The 15,282-nt window shown below is 41.0% G+C and overlaps 1 protein-coding gene across 1 annotated transcript; it reads left to right on the top strand.

The window, feature by feature from the left end:
• The first annotated feature begins 3,930 nt into the window (after positions 1-3,930).
• ncapg (non-SMC condensin I complex, subunit G) lies at positions 3,931-14,454 on the top strand. The gene is made up of 22 exons (XM_085777923.1): positions 3,931-4,037; positions 4,339-4,454; positions 4,847-5,089; positions 5,498-5,726; positions 6,034-6,179; positions 6,313-6,397; positions 6,897-7,089; positions 7,185-7,334; positions 8,699-8,839; positions 9,306-9,429; positions 9,651-9,740; positions 10,798-10,986; positions 11,120-11,230; positions 11,336-11,455; positions 11,895-12,125; positions 12,224-12,405; positions 12,561-12,726; positions 12,992-13,159; positions 13,280-13,403; positions 13,773-13,820; positions 13,948-14,017; positions 14,128-14,454. The coding sequence occupies exons 2-22, from the start codon at positions 4,347-4,349 to the stop codon at positions 14,252-14,254; spliced, it is 3,045 nt and encodes a 1,014-aa protein (XP_085634049.1). The 5' UTR covers positions 3,931-4,037; positions 4,339-4,346; the 3' UTR covers positions 14,255-14,454.
• The last annotated feature ends 828 nt before the right edge of the window (positions 14,455-15,282 follow it).

Genomic DNA, 15,282 nt, shown 5'->3' with positions numbered 1-15,282 from the left:
ATTGCCAAGCTGCACACAGTTACCTCATCCTAACACTGAACATACAGTATTCTCCACTTTGAGATTACTAATCAACGCTGCTATATCTCACTAATGATTGTTTTAGTAGATTGAGCACTTACACATTTTACCCATTTAAACATCCTGAGTGATTGTCTTTATGTAAGTTGTTCTGAACTCTTTTATCAGGAGCAGATGACAGAGAATTATCGCTCTCTTGCAGCTAACTGCTTGCAGACTGCGATTTCTTGAACAGGAGAATGTTTTGTATCTGATTCGTTTGATGATCCAATTTAATAAATAGTTAACCGGAACGTCGTTGTTTGTCCTCTCTTGGAATAAACGAACATGCATGTCAGTTTTCCTGTTTTTTCAACCTGACAATATCTATAATATAGCCTATAACTTATTTTATAATATAATATATAACTTCATTGTCATTCTTTTAATTAGACTATTTTTATGCATAAAATTTAATCTTTACCTTTTTTTCTTTTCTTTGAGAAATCAGCAGTAATCATTGTTGGACTCATGCCTGCATCCTGATCTGATGCCCATGGTGGTAGTTAACCCATTCTGACCCCCCCCCCCTCTCATGTCAGAGTCAAACAAATTAAAATTGTAATCATACTCAGTTTTTGCAGCTATTTAGACTATAATATATGTGGAAATTACTTGAATGATGCAGGCTCCTATTCATCATCACACAGGACCTGATGAACCTTTCTGACCCGAAGGGCTGTAGATGAAACACCAGACAAGTTTAGTCACCAATAACTTCGGTGGTGCCCAGAGTTTTAAAAATATTAGTCATAAAAAACTGCTTTAAATTAATCAGTTGGCTACTACTGAGCTCCATTAATCACAAGAGGGTTGTCTATCGATTAAGGTCATTGAGGGCCAGAATGTTTGAAAGCAAAACTATCAAACTGTGAGACCAAAGGATGAAGGAATTGAACTATTACAAAGACAAATCCAAGAGTGAAAAAGGCCTGGTTGTGCTATCATATCTGATTTTTTCTTCAACAACCTTCGCAGCACTAGCACAAAAATACAAATTACAAACTGATGCAATGTCACATAAGTCTGAAAAAAACAAACAGTATTTGACATACCATCCAGCATCGATTGCAGTTCCCCCCATATACACAGTTTATTGAAAACTGAAATCAACATTGACAAGTGTTTAGAGTCTTCATGCTGAAGCACCTTTGGATTTACAGCCTCAAGTCTTCTTGTGCATGATGCAACAAGCTTTTGGGGATTTTCCGCCACTCTTCTCTGCAGATCCTCTCAAGCCCTGTCAGGTTGGATGGGGACTGTCAGTGGACTGCCACTCTCTCCAGAGATGTTCAGTGGGTGGAAGTCTGGGTTTCTGCAGGGTCTTGACTTTCATTCTTGAATCTTCCCTCCTGCCGTTTCTTGGCTTTCCTTGTGTTTCTGCAGTCTCTGTTAGACTACAGAATTCAATGGTGGAAGACACCCACACCGCAGCCCATGATTACCATTGCACAGCCTATGTGTGCTGTTTCTTTGAAATATATATGGGAAGTGTCCTGAGCAAAGTAACAAGAACTTTTACTTTCTCAAGTCCTTTAGCATTACCAAGCCTGCTGTTTCCAGAGGTCATGAGTAAATCTACATCAGATTGACATGAAAATGCCCAAAACAACTCAATTGTTAAATATTTGGCTATGGTTGTGTCAAAATTTGAGGAGATAAGACTTTTCCAACACGTATTGTTTGCTTTAAATGACAAAAGTAATGGAATGTTGTGGCAGTATGCCAAATGCACATGAATGATGAAAGTGTGAAGTTTATGTGCTGTGATAGTGGAGGGAAACATAGCTTTGTCTACGGGGGGTGTGAGGCCAGTGAAAGAGCAGAAATGCAGCAACTGCAAGTTCCTCAAGGGATTACATACACTGAAGCAGCTAAGAAAGTGTTTGTGAAGCCAGGCAAAACTAACACTGAGCTAATTAGTGCAGAGAGCAATAAATTGAGCATGGATGGCGGTAGCAAAGCAGCTGTGCTGATTGTGGGGGGAAACAGGTTTGGACTGTTGATGTGATTAACCCGTATAAGGGTTACCCAGCAGCTAAGCATCCCCTGACTCTGTTTAACCCAAACCCAGAATTATAAACTGGCACAATCAGCTCAACAGAATGTTTACAGAAACATCCCAGCAGTCTTTTGTGTTTTATTAATGCTTGTGTGCTAAATTGATTGAATGTGGCAAGTATTGGTCAGGCAATTAGTGCTCATAAGACTGTAAAAGTGCTATAGGTGTGTTTTTTCTTGCAGCCTACACATATAGGCTAGTATGTGCAAACCATAACAGCAAATTCATAAGTGGATAGTATTGACTGAAATTATTCTTATAAGAACAAAAACAGCATCAAAGCAGCAGAGGTCCTTGTAGAATAAGGTTCCTGCATCCCATAATGCACCTCAACAGCACCTTTTCATCAGACTTTCTGTACCATAAACAAATTTCTGTACCTAAACACCAATGTCTTCCTTAGTCTCAGTATACACAGCAGATTATGCATGACAGTGATTATAAACTCTGAAAACCAAACACCATCCCTGTGTTAAGATCCAGATTTTTGGTGTCAGTGCGTTTGTTGTTTGATTATAAACAAATTCATCTCAGATTATGCTGGACAACAGTTTCTGAGACCACAATCCAACAGTCTTGCTTGCATCACAAAGTGACTGCCAGGTTTTTAGTGGCATGAACGTTTAAGATTTAAGAGATGTTGATTTTTTCAGTTTTACTATACTATCTACTGTACCTTGGACACAGCACAGCAACACCCAAACTGACTTTTTAAGGATTTGCTGTGACTACAAAGACTTAAATGGCAATTTGGAACAACTATGAAAAGTTTTGTCTTTAGATGTTATTGAGACACATTGAGGCCTTAACGCTAGATAACAATGCATGTGGTAATATCAGGTGCAAATAAATACAGTTGCACTCACAGGAACATTGTGGCCTTAACTATGGAGGTCTTTGGGCCCTGTGCATTTTCCTACTCTGCTAACTGATAATCCCGCCTGGGTCACAACCATGGATGTATTATATTAGATCCATGGTCACAATGGTCACAACCAGAATTTGGTTGCCTTCACACGCACATCATATTGATGTACAGAAGCACTAGAGGCCATTTTATTAACCTCTTTTTGGCTTGTGACATAGTAGGTATATGGACTAATGGAGAGACTTTTAGCCCCTCTATATCCACCAGCATGAATATTTGATATGATAATACCCCTCTCAGATAATCCCTCACTCCCATGCATGGAGGTCCACAGCAAACATCCCAACAGAGTACACTCTATATTACAGTAAATTGATTTGCAGAGATGGCTGCAATTGCTGCCACACAATGAGCAGGGGCTGCACAGTAGTGTAAATTGTGCATAATGTGTCGATATGGGATCTGAAACATATCACAATTAGTGGTATGATATAATTGATTTCTTTTTTAATTTGTTGTTAATTTCAATCAAACTGTGATTGTTGTTCTTCTTCTTCTTATTACTACTAATAATAGTATTAATATTATTAACATTGTTATTATATTATATTATTAATATTGTATTATTGCAGTACTACTGATAATAATAACAACAACAACAACAACAACAACAATTTGATGCTATGCTATGATGAACATCTGAAAGAATCAATATTAATCTCTTTGTTATAATGATCTTGTCTTGATTATATCAATTAACGAAGAAATTATTTGATCTGTAAAATATCAATACAGTGTAAATCAGTGTCTCTCTCTCTCTCTCTCTCTCTCTCTCTCTCTCTCTCTCAGTTACCATGGCGTGAACCCCTAGTGGTAACTGGTAAGTTGCCCAGTAGGTGATACCCAGACTGCCCTGTGGAGGCAGTGGTGGGCCTAGAACGCCGGAAAGCCATAAGAGGAAGAAGAAGCAGTTCTCGCGAGAACTGACGAGAGTTGAATTTGAAATCGAGCGGCAGTGCTGTGTACGAGAGCGAAACGGAAGAAAGGGTAAAAAAAATTACAAAACTCGGCTTAACTTTTATTCTTTGTTGTAATACAATGTCGGGTTTATCGCCCAGATAAAGGATGTTGTAAAGTGTCACTAAGGAACTTTAGTCTCATAGGACTTGGCTTGGTTACGTTGTTTTCCTGTGGTTTCCTCGGTGGGAGCTGTATCTAGGTGGGGCTTTGGTTCTCGTTAATGAGGCACTGATGCCAAACAAGTCGCCGTTGGTGGTTTTCTTTCCAGTTGTGAAAATCTTCCTTTGCGGCTTGAGTGAGCCTGTGCTTTTGTTTTTTGTTTTGTAAGGTGCAAAGATGGCTGCAGACAACGAAATAAGCATTAAAGAGGCGTTTCAGCGCGCCCAGAGGGGCCACAATAACAAGGCAAAGCTGACCGCGAGCCTGAAGAGCCGCTACAACAAGGTAGGTCCTGTTAGGTCACTGGTCATGACACGGTCATAACAGTGGTTGTGGGTAGACATGAAGGATGGATTAAGTGTTTATTAATGTAAAACATTTGTATTCAACTTTTCCTATTTCCTATTTAAGACATTTAATATTGTTAAAAGGGTTAGGCAATTTGTCCCAGATGTTCAGTCTGTTCCCTGAAAAGTAAGTGCAGCTATTTGAAATGTATTATGCAGAAATACCAAAGAGTAGCCTATATGGTTGCAGCCTCTCACATCTGAGTATTTGCTTGGGGTTTCACTTTGCAGATCAGGCAAATAAAGACAGTAAACAGGCATTGGTTCTGTGTGCAGCGTATTGTTTGAAGCCTGTCTGTTCCTAATGACAACCTCCATGTCCTAATTCAGCTTGAGGATAAGACACCGTTCCACGAGGAGTTTGTCAACTACCTGAAGTATGCCATGATTGTCTACAAGCGTGAACCTGCAGTCGAAAACGTCATTGAGTTTGTTGTGAGGTTCGCCACAAGTTTCCAGTCTCCACCTAAACAGGAGGGGGAGGAGGAGGAGGAGGCGGAAGAGGAGGAGGATGAAGAAGACGACGAGGAAGATCATCCTTTTCTAAGTTTCATCTTCAACTTTCTGTTGGAGGTAATATACATACATTTTTGTGTGTGTGTGTGTGTGTGTGTGTGTGCTAAATACAGTAATTACATACTCTAATGTTACCTACTTCCTCATGTTATGCTACATAAATCCTACGTACTGGTCCTTTAAGTGAACACAGAAGCCCTGATGTGATTGTCTCAGCTTCTTCCTAATCACATCTTTTATTGTCCCATTTGTCTTCCTTCTCTTCTCGCTGAACTCCATCTCCTACACTTTCCTGTGACACTCAACCCCTTTATGCTTGCCCTCTTTCCTTCAATCCATGTCCATTTCTGTTTTCTGTCTCTTTCTCCCTCATCTTTGCTCTTCTTTTTCAACTTCTTCTCCCAAATCTTTGCCTTTTCTACTTAACTGTTTTTTGTTGTTGTTTCGTTGTTGTTGTTTTTTTAGCACCATAAAGCCAGTAGCCATGCAGTGCGTTTCCGCGTGTGCCAGCTGATCAACAAGTTGCTGGGAAGTATGGCAGAGAATGCCCAGATTGACGATGACCTCTTTGATCACATCCACCAAGCCATGTTGATCCGTGTCACTGACAAGTTCCCCAATGTGAGGATTCAGGCTGCGCTGGCCATGACCCGTCTGCAGCAGCCACAAGATCCCGAGTGTCCCACCATTAAAGGTTTGTTTTTTCCCTTCTTGTCCAGCTTTCTTTTCTTTTTGAATTTTACAGAAAAACAAGTAGGCCTAAATGCAAAAAGTTTTTATGATTTTTCTTTTGACGGCAAATCTCAGGGACCATGAGAGACTGAGGTGGGACTTTTTTGACTAGGCACAGTGTTCTCGCTCACCTGATCACTTCATGACCCTGTTTTTTTAAATCTTATCTTTAATCTTCAGTCTTTGGCCTGGAAAGAGCTTTTGTTTTGTTTGATTATTTGTGTATGCTCTTTGTTTAAACAAATCTCCTGATTCTTTCTGCTTTTCAGCATACATGTTGATTCTGGACAATGATACCAACGCTGAGGTGCGACGTGCAGTTCTCTCCTGCATTGCAATGTCCCCATGGACGCTCCCTAAAGTTCTCAAACGCACCCGAGACATCAAAGCAACTGTCCGCAAGCTAGCTTACCAGGTAGACACACATGCTGTCACATTAATCTGTATAAACATATGCCAAGTATATCAATACAGATAACACAATTTTTTATTAAATGTTAAAAATGCGGTTTTCTCTAACATTTTTTATCTTTGTTCTGTGTTTTAAGGTTCTGGCTGAAAAGGTACACATTAAAGCGTTGACCATTGCACAGAGAGTTAGTCTCCTGCAGGAGGGTCTTCGTGAAACCTCAGGTAATGATGATTTCTGTGCCCCTGTGTGTGCGTGTGTTACTTTTACACTGATTTAAAATTTGGGCACTTCCAGTAAGCTTAAGTTTCAAATAAAGCTCCAGAAGAAATGAAAACTAAAAAAAAGTATGATGTCCAGTCCAGTGCGATTTTTTATTACTTTGCAATAATGCAGCCTTAATTACAATATTACTAATCATCAAAATGTAAACTAATCATAATGTCTATTAAATGCAAGGAAATGGAAAGGATTGAAAAGGCAGAGGTCCTTTTTTTTTAAGTATATTTTTTGGGGCTTTTTCGCCTTTAATGGACAGGACAGAGAGACAGGAAATGGGGGGTCATCAAATTTTCATTTGAGAGGCTAGAACCATAGTTTTTTTTGGGGGGGGGGGGGGGCTTGAAAAATGGTGTAGATAAAAAAATAATTGAAAACAGTCGCCAATAAATCTGCTAATCAGTTCTAAACGTCTGCTCTTCTGTTTGGCCGTGTGCGTTGCAGAAGCGGTGAGGGAAGTGGTTTGCTGTCGTCTACTGCCGGCCTGGCTGCTTCGGCTGGATGGTAACGTGATAGAGTTGCTCCACAGGCTCGATGTAGAGAACTGTGCCCAAACAGCTCTGGACACACTGAAAGCCATCTTCAAAAACAGACCCACTGAGGAGCTGCTGAAGGACAAAGAGCTGCTTGACAACAGGTACGATTGCATACTTCCAATTCTGTCTCGTCACATAGCTGATAAAATACCTGAGGTTTGAGATAATAATAATAATATAATGTGTGCTTTAACAGGAAGCTGATCCCAGGGGACACTCTGAGCTGTGAGAATGTGCTTCACTGGAGAGCTCTGTGTGAGTTTATCAAGGCTAAAGGAGATGAAGGTGATGAAATGCTGGAGCAAGTGCTGCCCGATGCTGGCACTTACGCCGACTACCTCTATGGGTGAGAGACAAAACATTCTGACTGGATTACCGTGTATCCGTTTCTATATAGTTTTCTTGTCAGCTGTATGTTTTCCTCCAGAGTAAATTGCAAAGCAGACTGCAAATTATTGATTTTTTTTTTTTGTGATAAATAATAATAATGATTATTAAATTCAGAAAACCGACAGAGAATTATCACCTCAAAATGCAGCTCTCTGCCTTATGGAGCTTTCATGGAGTGACTTTCAGCTCATTGTGTAGCTATGCAGTGTATTTAGCAGCTAAAGATTGACATGTCTCCTAGAAAGCTAAAACGGTCAATGGTGGATTTGGACATTTGTGCAATTAAGCAAGTGTTTGCTAACATGTTTGCCACATTGACTTAAATGGAGATGGTGTTATGTTCTCAACATGTTTCTTCTGCCTGCAGAAGTAAATATACTGTAGTTTTAAAGTTAAGTAATTTTGCTTGAGAGGAACTAACTCACTTGCCATAACCATGTTGTAACTCCAGGTATCTGAAGGCATGTCCCGTGTTCTCAGAGGAGCACTTCCTGTATGTAACTGTGTGGCTAACTCAAGTCTAACTTAACTGCTTAGATGGTGTGGAAAACTACTGGCTAAACCTTAACCTAATTATGAAGTAATAGAAGGACCTCATCCCTGCCAAATAAGTAAACAACTCATGTCGATGCTCAGTGCTCTTGTAGGTCAGTGTGTTTTTATTTACTAGATCAAAGCCAGATTCTTCAAAAACAGCTGTGATCAAGTGAACACTGCCTCAGGGGATGTTTTGAGCATTAGTTTGCCCTTATCACAGCAACAACTTTGAATTCATTGTAATGTTTTATCTTTGTAGCTCATTTTTGCATTTCATCTGAAAAGCCATGTATTATGAAAACTCATCATTGTGGTTGAGATTTAAAAAAAAAAAAAAAAAAGGGTTTTGCAATGCAGTGTGTGCTTCAAGTCAAGAGACTAGATGAACTGTAATCTTCTATTGACTTGAATATCATATCTGCCTAATGTGTATGATGCTACAGTGTGAATAATCTGGCTGTATTTGAGTGGCATGCTTAACACATATCTGCTCATTAAGTGCATTTATCATTCTCTTTGAGAAAGGTTTGTATGAATCAGTGCCTAGTGCAGCTGTGTGTTATGGTTGCTTGTTAATAGTGCTGGTGCAGTGTTCAGCTACAGTATTGTAATATCATATGGTTGTGATGTTCTGTTTTCTTCTACTGTCACTTGGGCAAATGAGAGCAGTCTAAATTTAGTTTTTGCCGAATAGTAATATTTATAGCTGAATAATATCTAATCTACCCTGAGAGCTTGTTGTTACCTGTCCGGTGTTTGACTCTTGACTTCTGACTGTTATAGATATCTGAAGGCGGTACCGGTGCTGTCGGAGGAGCAGAGGGCCGACTTCAACCAGCTGGAGCTGGTCATGACTAAAGAGTTCATCTCTCAGCAGCTCATCCATCTTGTCGGATGCTTGGACACAAACGAGGAGGGTGGCAGGTAAGATTAGGGCCGGTAAAATGATAAACAGATGGTTGAATTAATACATTATGATGTGATATAATTGAAATATGGGGATAGTGTCACAATTTATAGTGTGCCTCTTCACACCACTGCACACTGGCCGTATACATTTGGGCAAAAATGGCCATGTTACTCTGAATGCACAATCCTTTTTTGTGCATTGAAGGTTAACCTCCAAGTGTAATGTGCAAAATGTAGACAGTGAATTGTGAGTCTTAACTTTCCCTGACACAATTTTGAAGGGCTTGAAAGTTGTGCATGAGACTTGGGTGCATGCTGGTTTGTGGCAAGCAAAGAGGCTTGTCCAATTTGAAATAGTTCAGTTTAAGTGAGTGAGTTAGATAACAAATAAAGTTCTGTACTGTTGTCATGAAGGAGGAAAGTAGTCACATTTTTTTGTACCAGTTTGCTATAGTGTTTATTATTTTGTTTGTCTTTGTAGGAAGTGTGTGTTGGCTGTTCTGCAGGAGATGCTGGCTCTTCCACAGACCCCCTCCTCTCTGGTCTCCCTGCTCACTGAGAAGCTCCTGACCCTCATCCCCGATGACCAACGACGTATCCAGACTGTATGTTATAGTTGAATGTCTTGTCCACTCACAAAAGAAAATGTGCATATATTGATGTTCTTTCTGAATTTTGTTCACCAGTTAGAGAAGCTGAAATTATTTATCTATGTTTCAAGATGGGCACACTTTATTACCAAAGGTCTTTTATTTGAAATGTTACAAAATTAAAATTTTCTATGCCAATGAAATGTCTAAAGGAGCACATTCTGTGTGTTGCACAGGTGGCGGAAATAATTTCAGATGTGAGGGAGCCCATCACGGAGGCCAGTCTGCCAGTGGATGAGAACGAGAGCCGCCGGCAGCAGCTCCAGGTGGGCAACACTCTGCCAACCGAAATCACCCAGAGGAAATTAGATTCTGTAATACCTCCCAATGACCTCCGTGGTTTTTGTATTGATGAAAACATTACACGTTGGCACAGCACTAGTTTTCATCCAGTAGAAAAGTCCAAGTTGATAGAAAGTGACAAATATCAACTCTTACAATACAAAATGATATTCAGGTTTCTTATATCATTAATATATTAACAAACTTGCAAAATTTTGTTCTTCAACTAACTAACATAACTGTATGTATGATGTATGTATGCTGCGTGTGTTTTTGTTTTACATGCCAAACTCTATCTTCTATCTGATGTTTAGGTAGCATAATCTTCTGATCTTTTTGAGTTCTGTCTCCTCTGATCTACGCTCATCTACAATCTTCTGTGCTCCATTTATTTTCCTTCCTTGTCTGTTTCTATTTGTTCATCCTGTTGCACCTCCATCTGGTTCCTGTTTGGAGGGATAGCATGTGTTTAACACGTGGGGAGGAAGGTGCACATCATTCACACCAATCTGGGCTTTCCTTGGTGCATCCAAGTTCATTAGTTTTTTCTGTTTTTATCAGTTTTCTTTACTACATTTTCCTTACTTGACCTCAGTGAAAGCCAGTTCCCCAACAGCCTATTTTACATCTTACAGAAAAACAGGAAAAAAAAAACACTCAGGGATTGTCTCTGACTCTTAAGGTTCTTGGGGTTCATGTCTGTCGATCCATCTACTCTCCAACTAACCTTCAAAGTATAATATCTTGGAGACCAAACAGCTGCAGATGCAGTGAATCCTAGCCTAGGTGTTTAGCTTCCATCCCGCCAGTGCACCTGCTCTCCTTCTCCCTCTCTCCGCTTTTCAGTGAGTAACAGCTAAGTACCCTCTAGAGGGTTGTAACCTGGCCCAGGGCCTCAGCTGTTGTTGTTTTTCCTGTTAGAGAAGGTGCAGTCGTTTGTCTCAATAGTCAAGAACCCTCTGGAGTGCATTTCAGCTTAGGAATAGCTCTCGCTTCTTCTGTTTATATCTCCACCACTATTCTGCCCCTCCTCCCCTCCAGCTAGCAGATGTGAAGGTGCGTATCATTGAGGCTAAACAAACCCTGGAGGACTGTATCACTGCCCAGGAGTTCAGCCGTGCAGCTGAGCTGAAGGAGTCCATCACAGAGCTTGAAAATCACAGGAACCTGATCCTCCAGGAAATCGCAGCGAGCAACCAGCCTGCAGACAAGGAGGTCCGCACTGAGAAGGTACATAACCAAACGGGAAGCAGTGCCTCTGTGTTTCCATGTTATTTAACCTCAGTAGTAAGCGATTTTCCTTCTGAGACTTAAAAAAAAAAGAAACTGACTCAGTTGTATGTTTGTGTTGACTCTGTTTCAGAATGACCCAGATACTCTTCTGAGGTGCTTAACAATGTGTGCTGAACTGCTGAAGCAGCTGAACATGAAGACACGAATTGGTCCAACCATAAGTGCTTTAATATCCTCATTGGTATGTACCCACATCTCACACCTCATAATTTTTTCCCGTTGGTGAAATCAAGTTGGTCAGAGGTTGATTGAAGTTATTATTTCTCTCTCTCTCTCTCTCTGTCAGGTCCTGCCCAGTATTGCAAATGCTCACCCTGCGGTTCGCAACATGGCCGTGTTGTGTCTGGGAACAAGTACCCTGCACAGCAAGGAGCTGGCCAAAGCCCACATGGTCCTTCTGCTACAGGTTCAAAATTATTTGGCATACTCGTATAAAGAAAGCAACAAATATTTCAGACAGTTTGCTATTTTCCCTAAAAATTGAATAATTAAAACAACCGTTTGTATTTTCCTGTGCAAACAGTTTCCATTGTAGTTTCTGAGATTTTGCCATTCACACTACACAGACTTGTGGTATACCTGACCACTAGTGAAAGAAACACTTGAAATTTGCACTTCAACTTTGCAACTCAATAGCAACATCTTTCCAGATACCACAGATCCACAGAGATGAGGTCTTAATCTGTGATAAAAAAAAATGAATAAAAGAAACAAACTTGCCTAAGTAGGTACTGAAAGGCCCAAGTTGGAAAATATGTTTTAGTATTTTTTGGTTTTGCCGACCTTAAAACCCTAAAGTACATTTCCTTCTGCTAGTACTAATACTGTATGCGTTTGTGTTTCAGATTGCCCAACTGGATGAGGTGAAGATTCGACTCAGTGCTCTGCGGGCCATCATTGACCTGCTGCTGCTGTTTGGCTTCCAGCTGCTCTCTGAAACAGCGGCCCTTCAGACAGCCCCACCCCCCCAGTCACCAGACCGACAGGAGGACGCCCCACCAGTAGCTGAGGAGAAGGCGTCCGAGGACACAGCGCAGAGTATCCTCGTGATGCTTTCAGAGTTCCTGGACAGCGAGGTGAGTTGTGTAGTGAACCAAACTATCTGTTTAGTTTTACTAGGAAGTTAAAGAAAAAAAGCAGCTTTATGGAGCCATTTGTGTGTTCAAAATTTCAGGTGTCTGAGCTGCGTACAGAAACGGCAGAGGGCCTCGCCAAACTCATGTACAATGGCCGAATCTCCAGTGCCAAGATGTTGTCCCGTCTGGTGCTGCTGTGGTACAACCCAGTCACTGAGGACGACACCCGCCTCCGACACTGTCTCGGCGTCTTCTTCCAGCTCTATGCCCGCGAGAGCAGGTCTCACATTTTTCTCACACACAATGAGCTATGTGGTTAATTTACTGTCCATCCAGTATTAGCAATCCTGCTCTTGAGTACCACGGCTTGCCTAGGTGAAGTGTTTAACGATGCAATACAAACTAATATGGAGTTGGGCCTTTTGGGTGTATTAGGGCCCACCAGGAGGTTGTGGAGGAGAGTTTCCTTCCGACTGTATGGACTCTGATGAACGCCCCAGCCACCTCTCCACTAGCTGAAGTGGATGTTAACAATGTAGCCGAGCTGCTGGTGGAGCTCACCCGCCCCAGTGCACTTATTAAACCTTCAACTAACACAGAGGTAAGAAACATCTACTGAGACTAATGTGTTGTTTACCGTTTATTAGTAGTCATGTTTTTATTGGCTCACTGAAGCTCATTATATTATTATATTGCTCTATTCGCACAAATGCTCTTCAGCACAGATGAGGTCTGCAAATTGTTCTCTTGAATGCTTCAGTTCACATTAAAGGAGATGTTTATCACAGTTATTTTTTTTTAATTACAATTGGATAACATTTCAACAAGGCAATAACTAATTGAATGTATTGGATGCATGTCTTTAGGAGGTCTGTGTCCATGACTATTTTGCGGTGCGCATTTGTGGAGAGATTCTGAAGGACCCCACGGCCCCTGAGGTTCGTCTCTACGCCAAGACTCTTTGCAACCTGGAACTCAGCAGGGAGGAAACTGTGAGAAAAGACCTGCAGACTCTGCTGCAACAGCTTGTACAGGTTGGTTGACATACAGTGAAAAGCAGCCATTTGAACAGTAAAATGTCAGAAAACTGTGAAAACTGTCCTTCAGTTTCTGAAAAATATCTAATTGTGAATAATGTTGTCCTTTTTTCTCAGGTGGTGAAGGATCGGATCTGTCTCCGTGCTCTGGAGAAGATACTTAATCAGCTGGTGGACTCAAAAGAACAGGCCGAGCTCCTGAATGCCACAGCACTACAGCCACTGGATGGCAATGCAGATGGTACATATGCAAACATGGTGAAAAACTGTATAAAAGACCACCTGGCATCTCACTGAGCATCCGTGACCAATGATAGCTTCTCTGTGTCTAACTAGATTTATACTTCATACGCTTGCAACAACTCCTCCTGTAAAAGGATTATGCCTTATTAGCACAGTGTTTCCTCTAGGATTACAATCCCACTCCACCTTCATGTGCTCCTAAATTGAAGAATTTAGCAACGCATCATTATTCAAATAAGGTGTTTTTCCTTATCAAAGGGAGACTAGGAGATGTTAAGCCAAATTATTTAAAATAAACAAATACAAATCACAGAGAGAGAGAGAGATAGCAAAAATGTGAATTTTCTGTCTTCCTTTTTTCTCACAGACGGTGTGACAGACGATCACCCTAAATCCGCCGTCAGAGCTAAAAGAGGTAATGCAGGTTCTGCAAACTCCAACTGCAGTTGTTGATGGTGCCCGTGTATTTTTAGAGCTCTTGTCTACCTGAGAGGAGAACTTGACTCAGCACTGTGAGGTAACCTGAGTGTTTGTGTGTACAGGTCAGAGGAGAGTCTGTGCAGCTAAAGGAGGCAGAAAGCAAAGCAGGAGGGCAGAGTCATCAGAGGAAAGGTGAGTCTATCCTGTTATTCCCATCTATGCATCAGGGAACATGTTGAATGAAACCGTCGTACATTATACTACACTATAATTTTCACATTAAGCTTTGTTTTTCTCAACAGTGATGGAGAAAATGTTCCAGAGTCAGTTCCTACAGTACGGCCGTCACGAAGGGCTAAGACTGCAGCTCTAGAGAAAACAAAGCTGGATCTCAACCCCCTCATCAACCAGGAGGCCAATGTGTCATAGAAGTTTGATTATTGAATCTTTCATTTAGCTGGGATTCAAGTACAGATTTTTATCATAATACTCTTTTGTCGACTATAAATGTAACTGAACTTCACACATCTGAACACGAGCCTGCATAATGGGTTCACCCTTTGTAGTCATCTTTCCCGTCAATCTTAATGTGAATAAATAAAATGTGGAAAACCTGCCTACTTCATTATCACATCAGTGGCCCCCATCTTTTGGGTTCTGTGTAGACACCAGACACCCCTCATTTGTCAATATTAAAGGTATAGTTCACCAAAAAAAAAAAATTAAATTCAGTCATTGTTGACTCACCCTCATGTTGATGAATAGTCTGGAGTAGTTTTTTATTCTTCAAAATGCATCTTGGAGACCTGGGAGGGGCGTTCAAAACTTTATATGAGAGTAATAGCGCCCACACAAAAACGTCCATAAAACTACACAAAAACCCTGTAATATTCCTCCATGCTCCTCGTCCGCTGCAATCCAAGTGTCCTGAAGGGATATAGTCCAGAGTTTACTCGAAACGACCTCATTTAGGACATTTTTACAGCCTAAACAGTCCTGTATTGAATTTGCCTGGTGTGCGCTCTCGCGTTCACATGATGCACGCGGACGTGATTGGACTTGCCTAAATGACGTTGTTTCGAGTAGACTCTGGACTGTATCCCTTCAGGACACTTGGATTGCCGTGACGGAGCAGTGTGGAGGAATATTTCAAGGTTTTTGTGTAGTTTTATAGACCTGTTTGTGTCAGGCACGATGCATGCGTGAACGTGAGAGCCTGCCTCAGGCAAATTCAATACAGGACTGTTTAGGCTGTAAAATGTCCTAAATTACGTTGTTGGAAACTATGGACTATATCCCTTTCAGGACACTTGGATTGCAGTGGATGAGGAGTGAGGAGGAATATTACAGGGCTTTTGTGTCGGGCCCTATTACTCTCATATTAAGTTTTGAATGCCCCTCCCGGACTCTCCAGATGCACTTTGAGGAATAAAAAATTACTCCGGAGTATTCATCAG

The sequence above is a fragment of the Trachurus japonicus genome, chromosome 1 (genome assembly GCF_045865225.1).
Source record: "Trachurus japonicus isolate A0001 chromosome 1, Traja_1.0".
Classification (NCBI taxonomy): domain Eukaryota; kingdom Metazoa; phylum Chordata; class Actinopteri; order Carangiformes; family Carangidae; genus Trachurus; species Trachurus japonicus.
Note: the sequence above shows the minus strand (reverse complement) of the source record. Positions and strands in the feature narration are given on the sequence as shown.

What these genes read in the sequence shown, in the direction of transcription:
- ncapg (XM_085777923.1), top strand. Translation starts at nt 4,347, where the DNA reads ATGGCTGCAGACAACGAAATAAGCATTAAAGAGGCGTTTCAGCGCGCC. An exon ending in AACCTTCAACTAACACAGAG is followed by an intron (nt 12,727 to 12,991) that starts GTAAGAAACATC and finishes GCATGTCTTTAG; the next exon opens with GAGGTCTGTGTCCATGACTA. An exon ending in ACTGGATGGCAATGCAGATG is followed by an intron (nt 13,404 to 13,772) that starts GTACATATGCAA and finishes TTTTTCTCACAG; the next exon opens with ACGGTGTGACAGACGATCAC.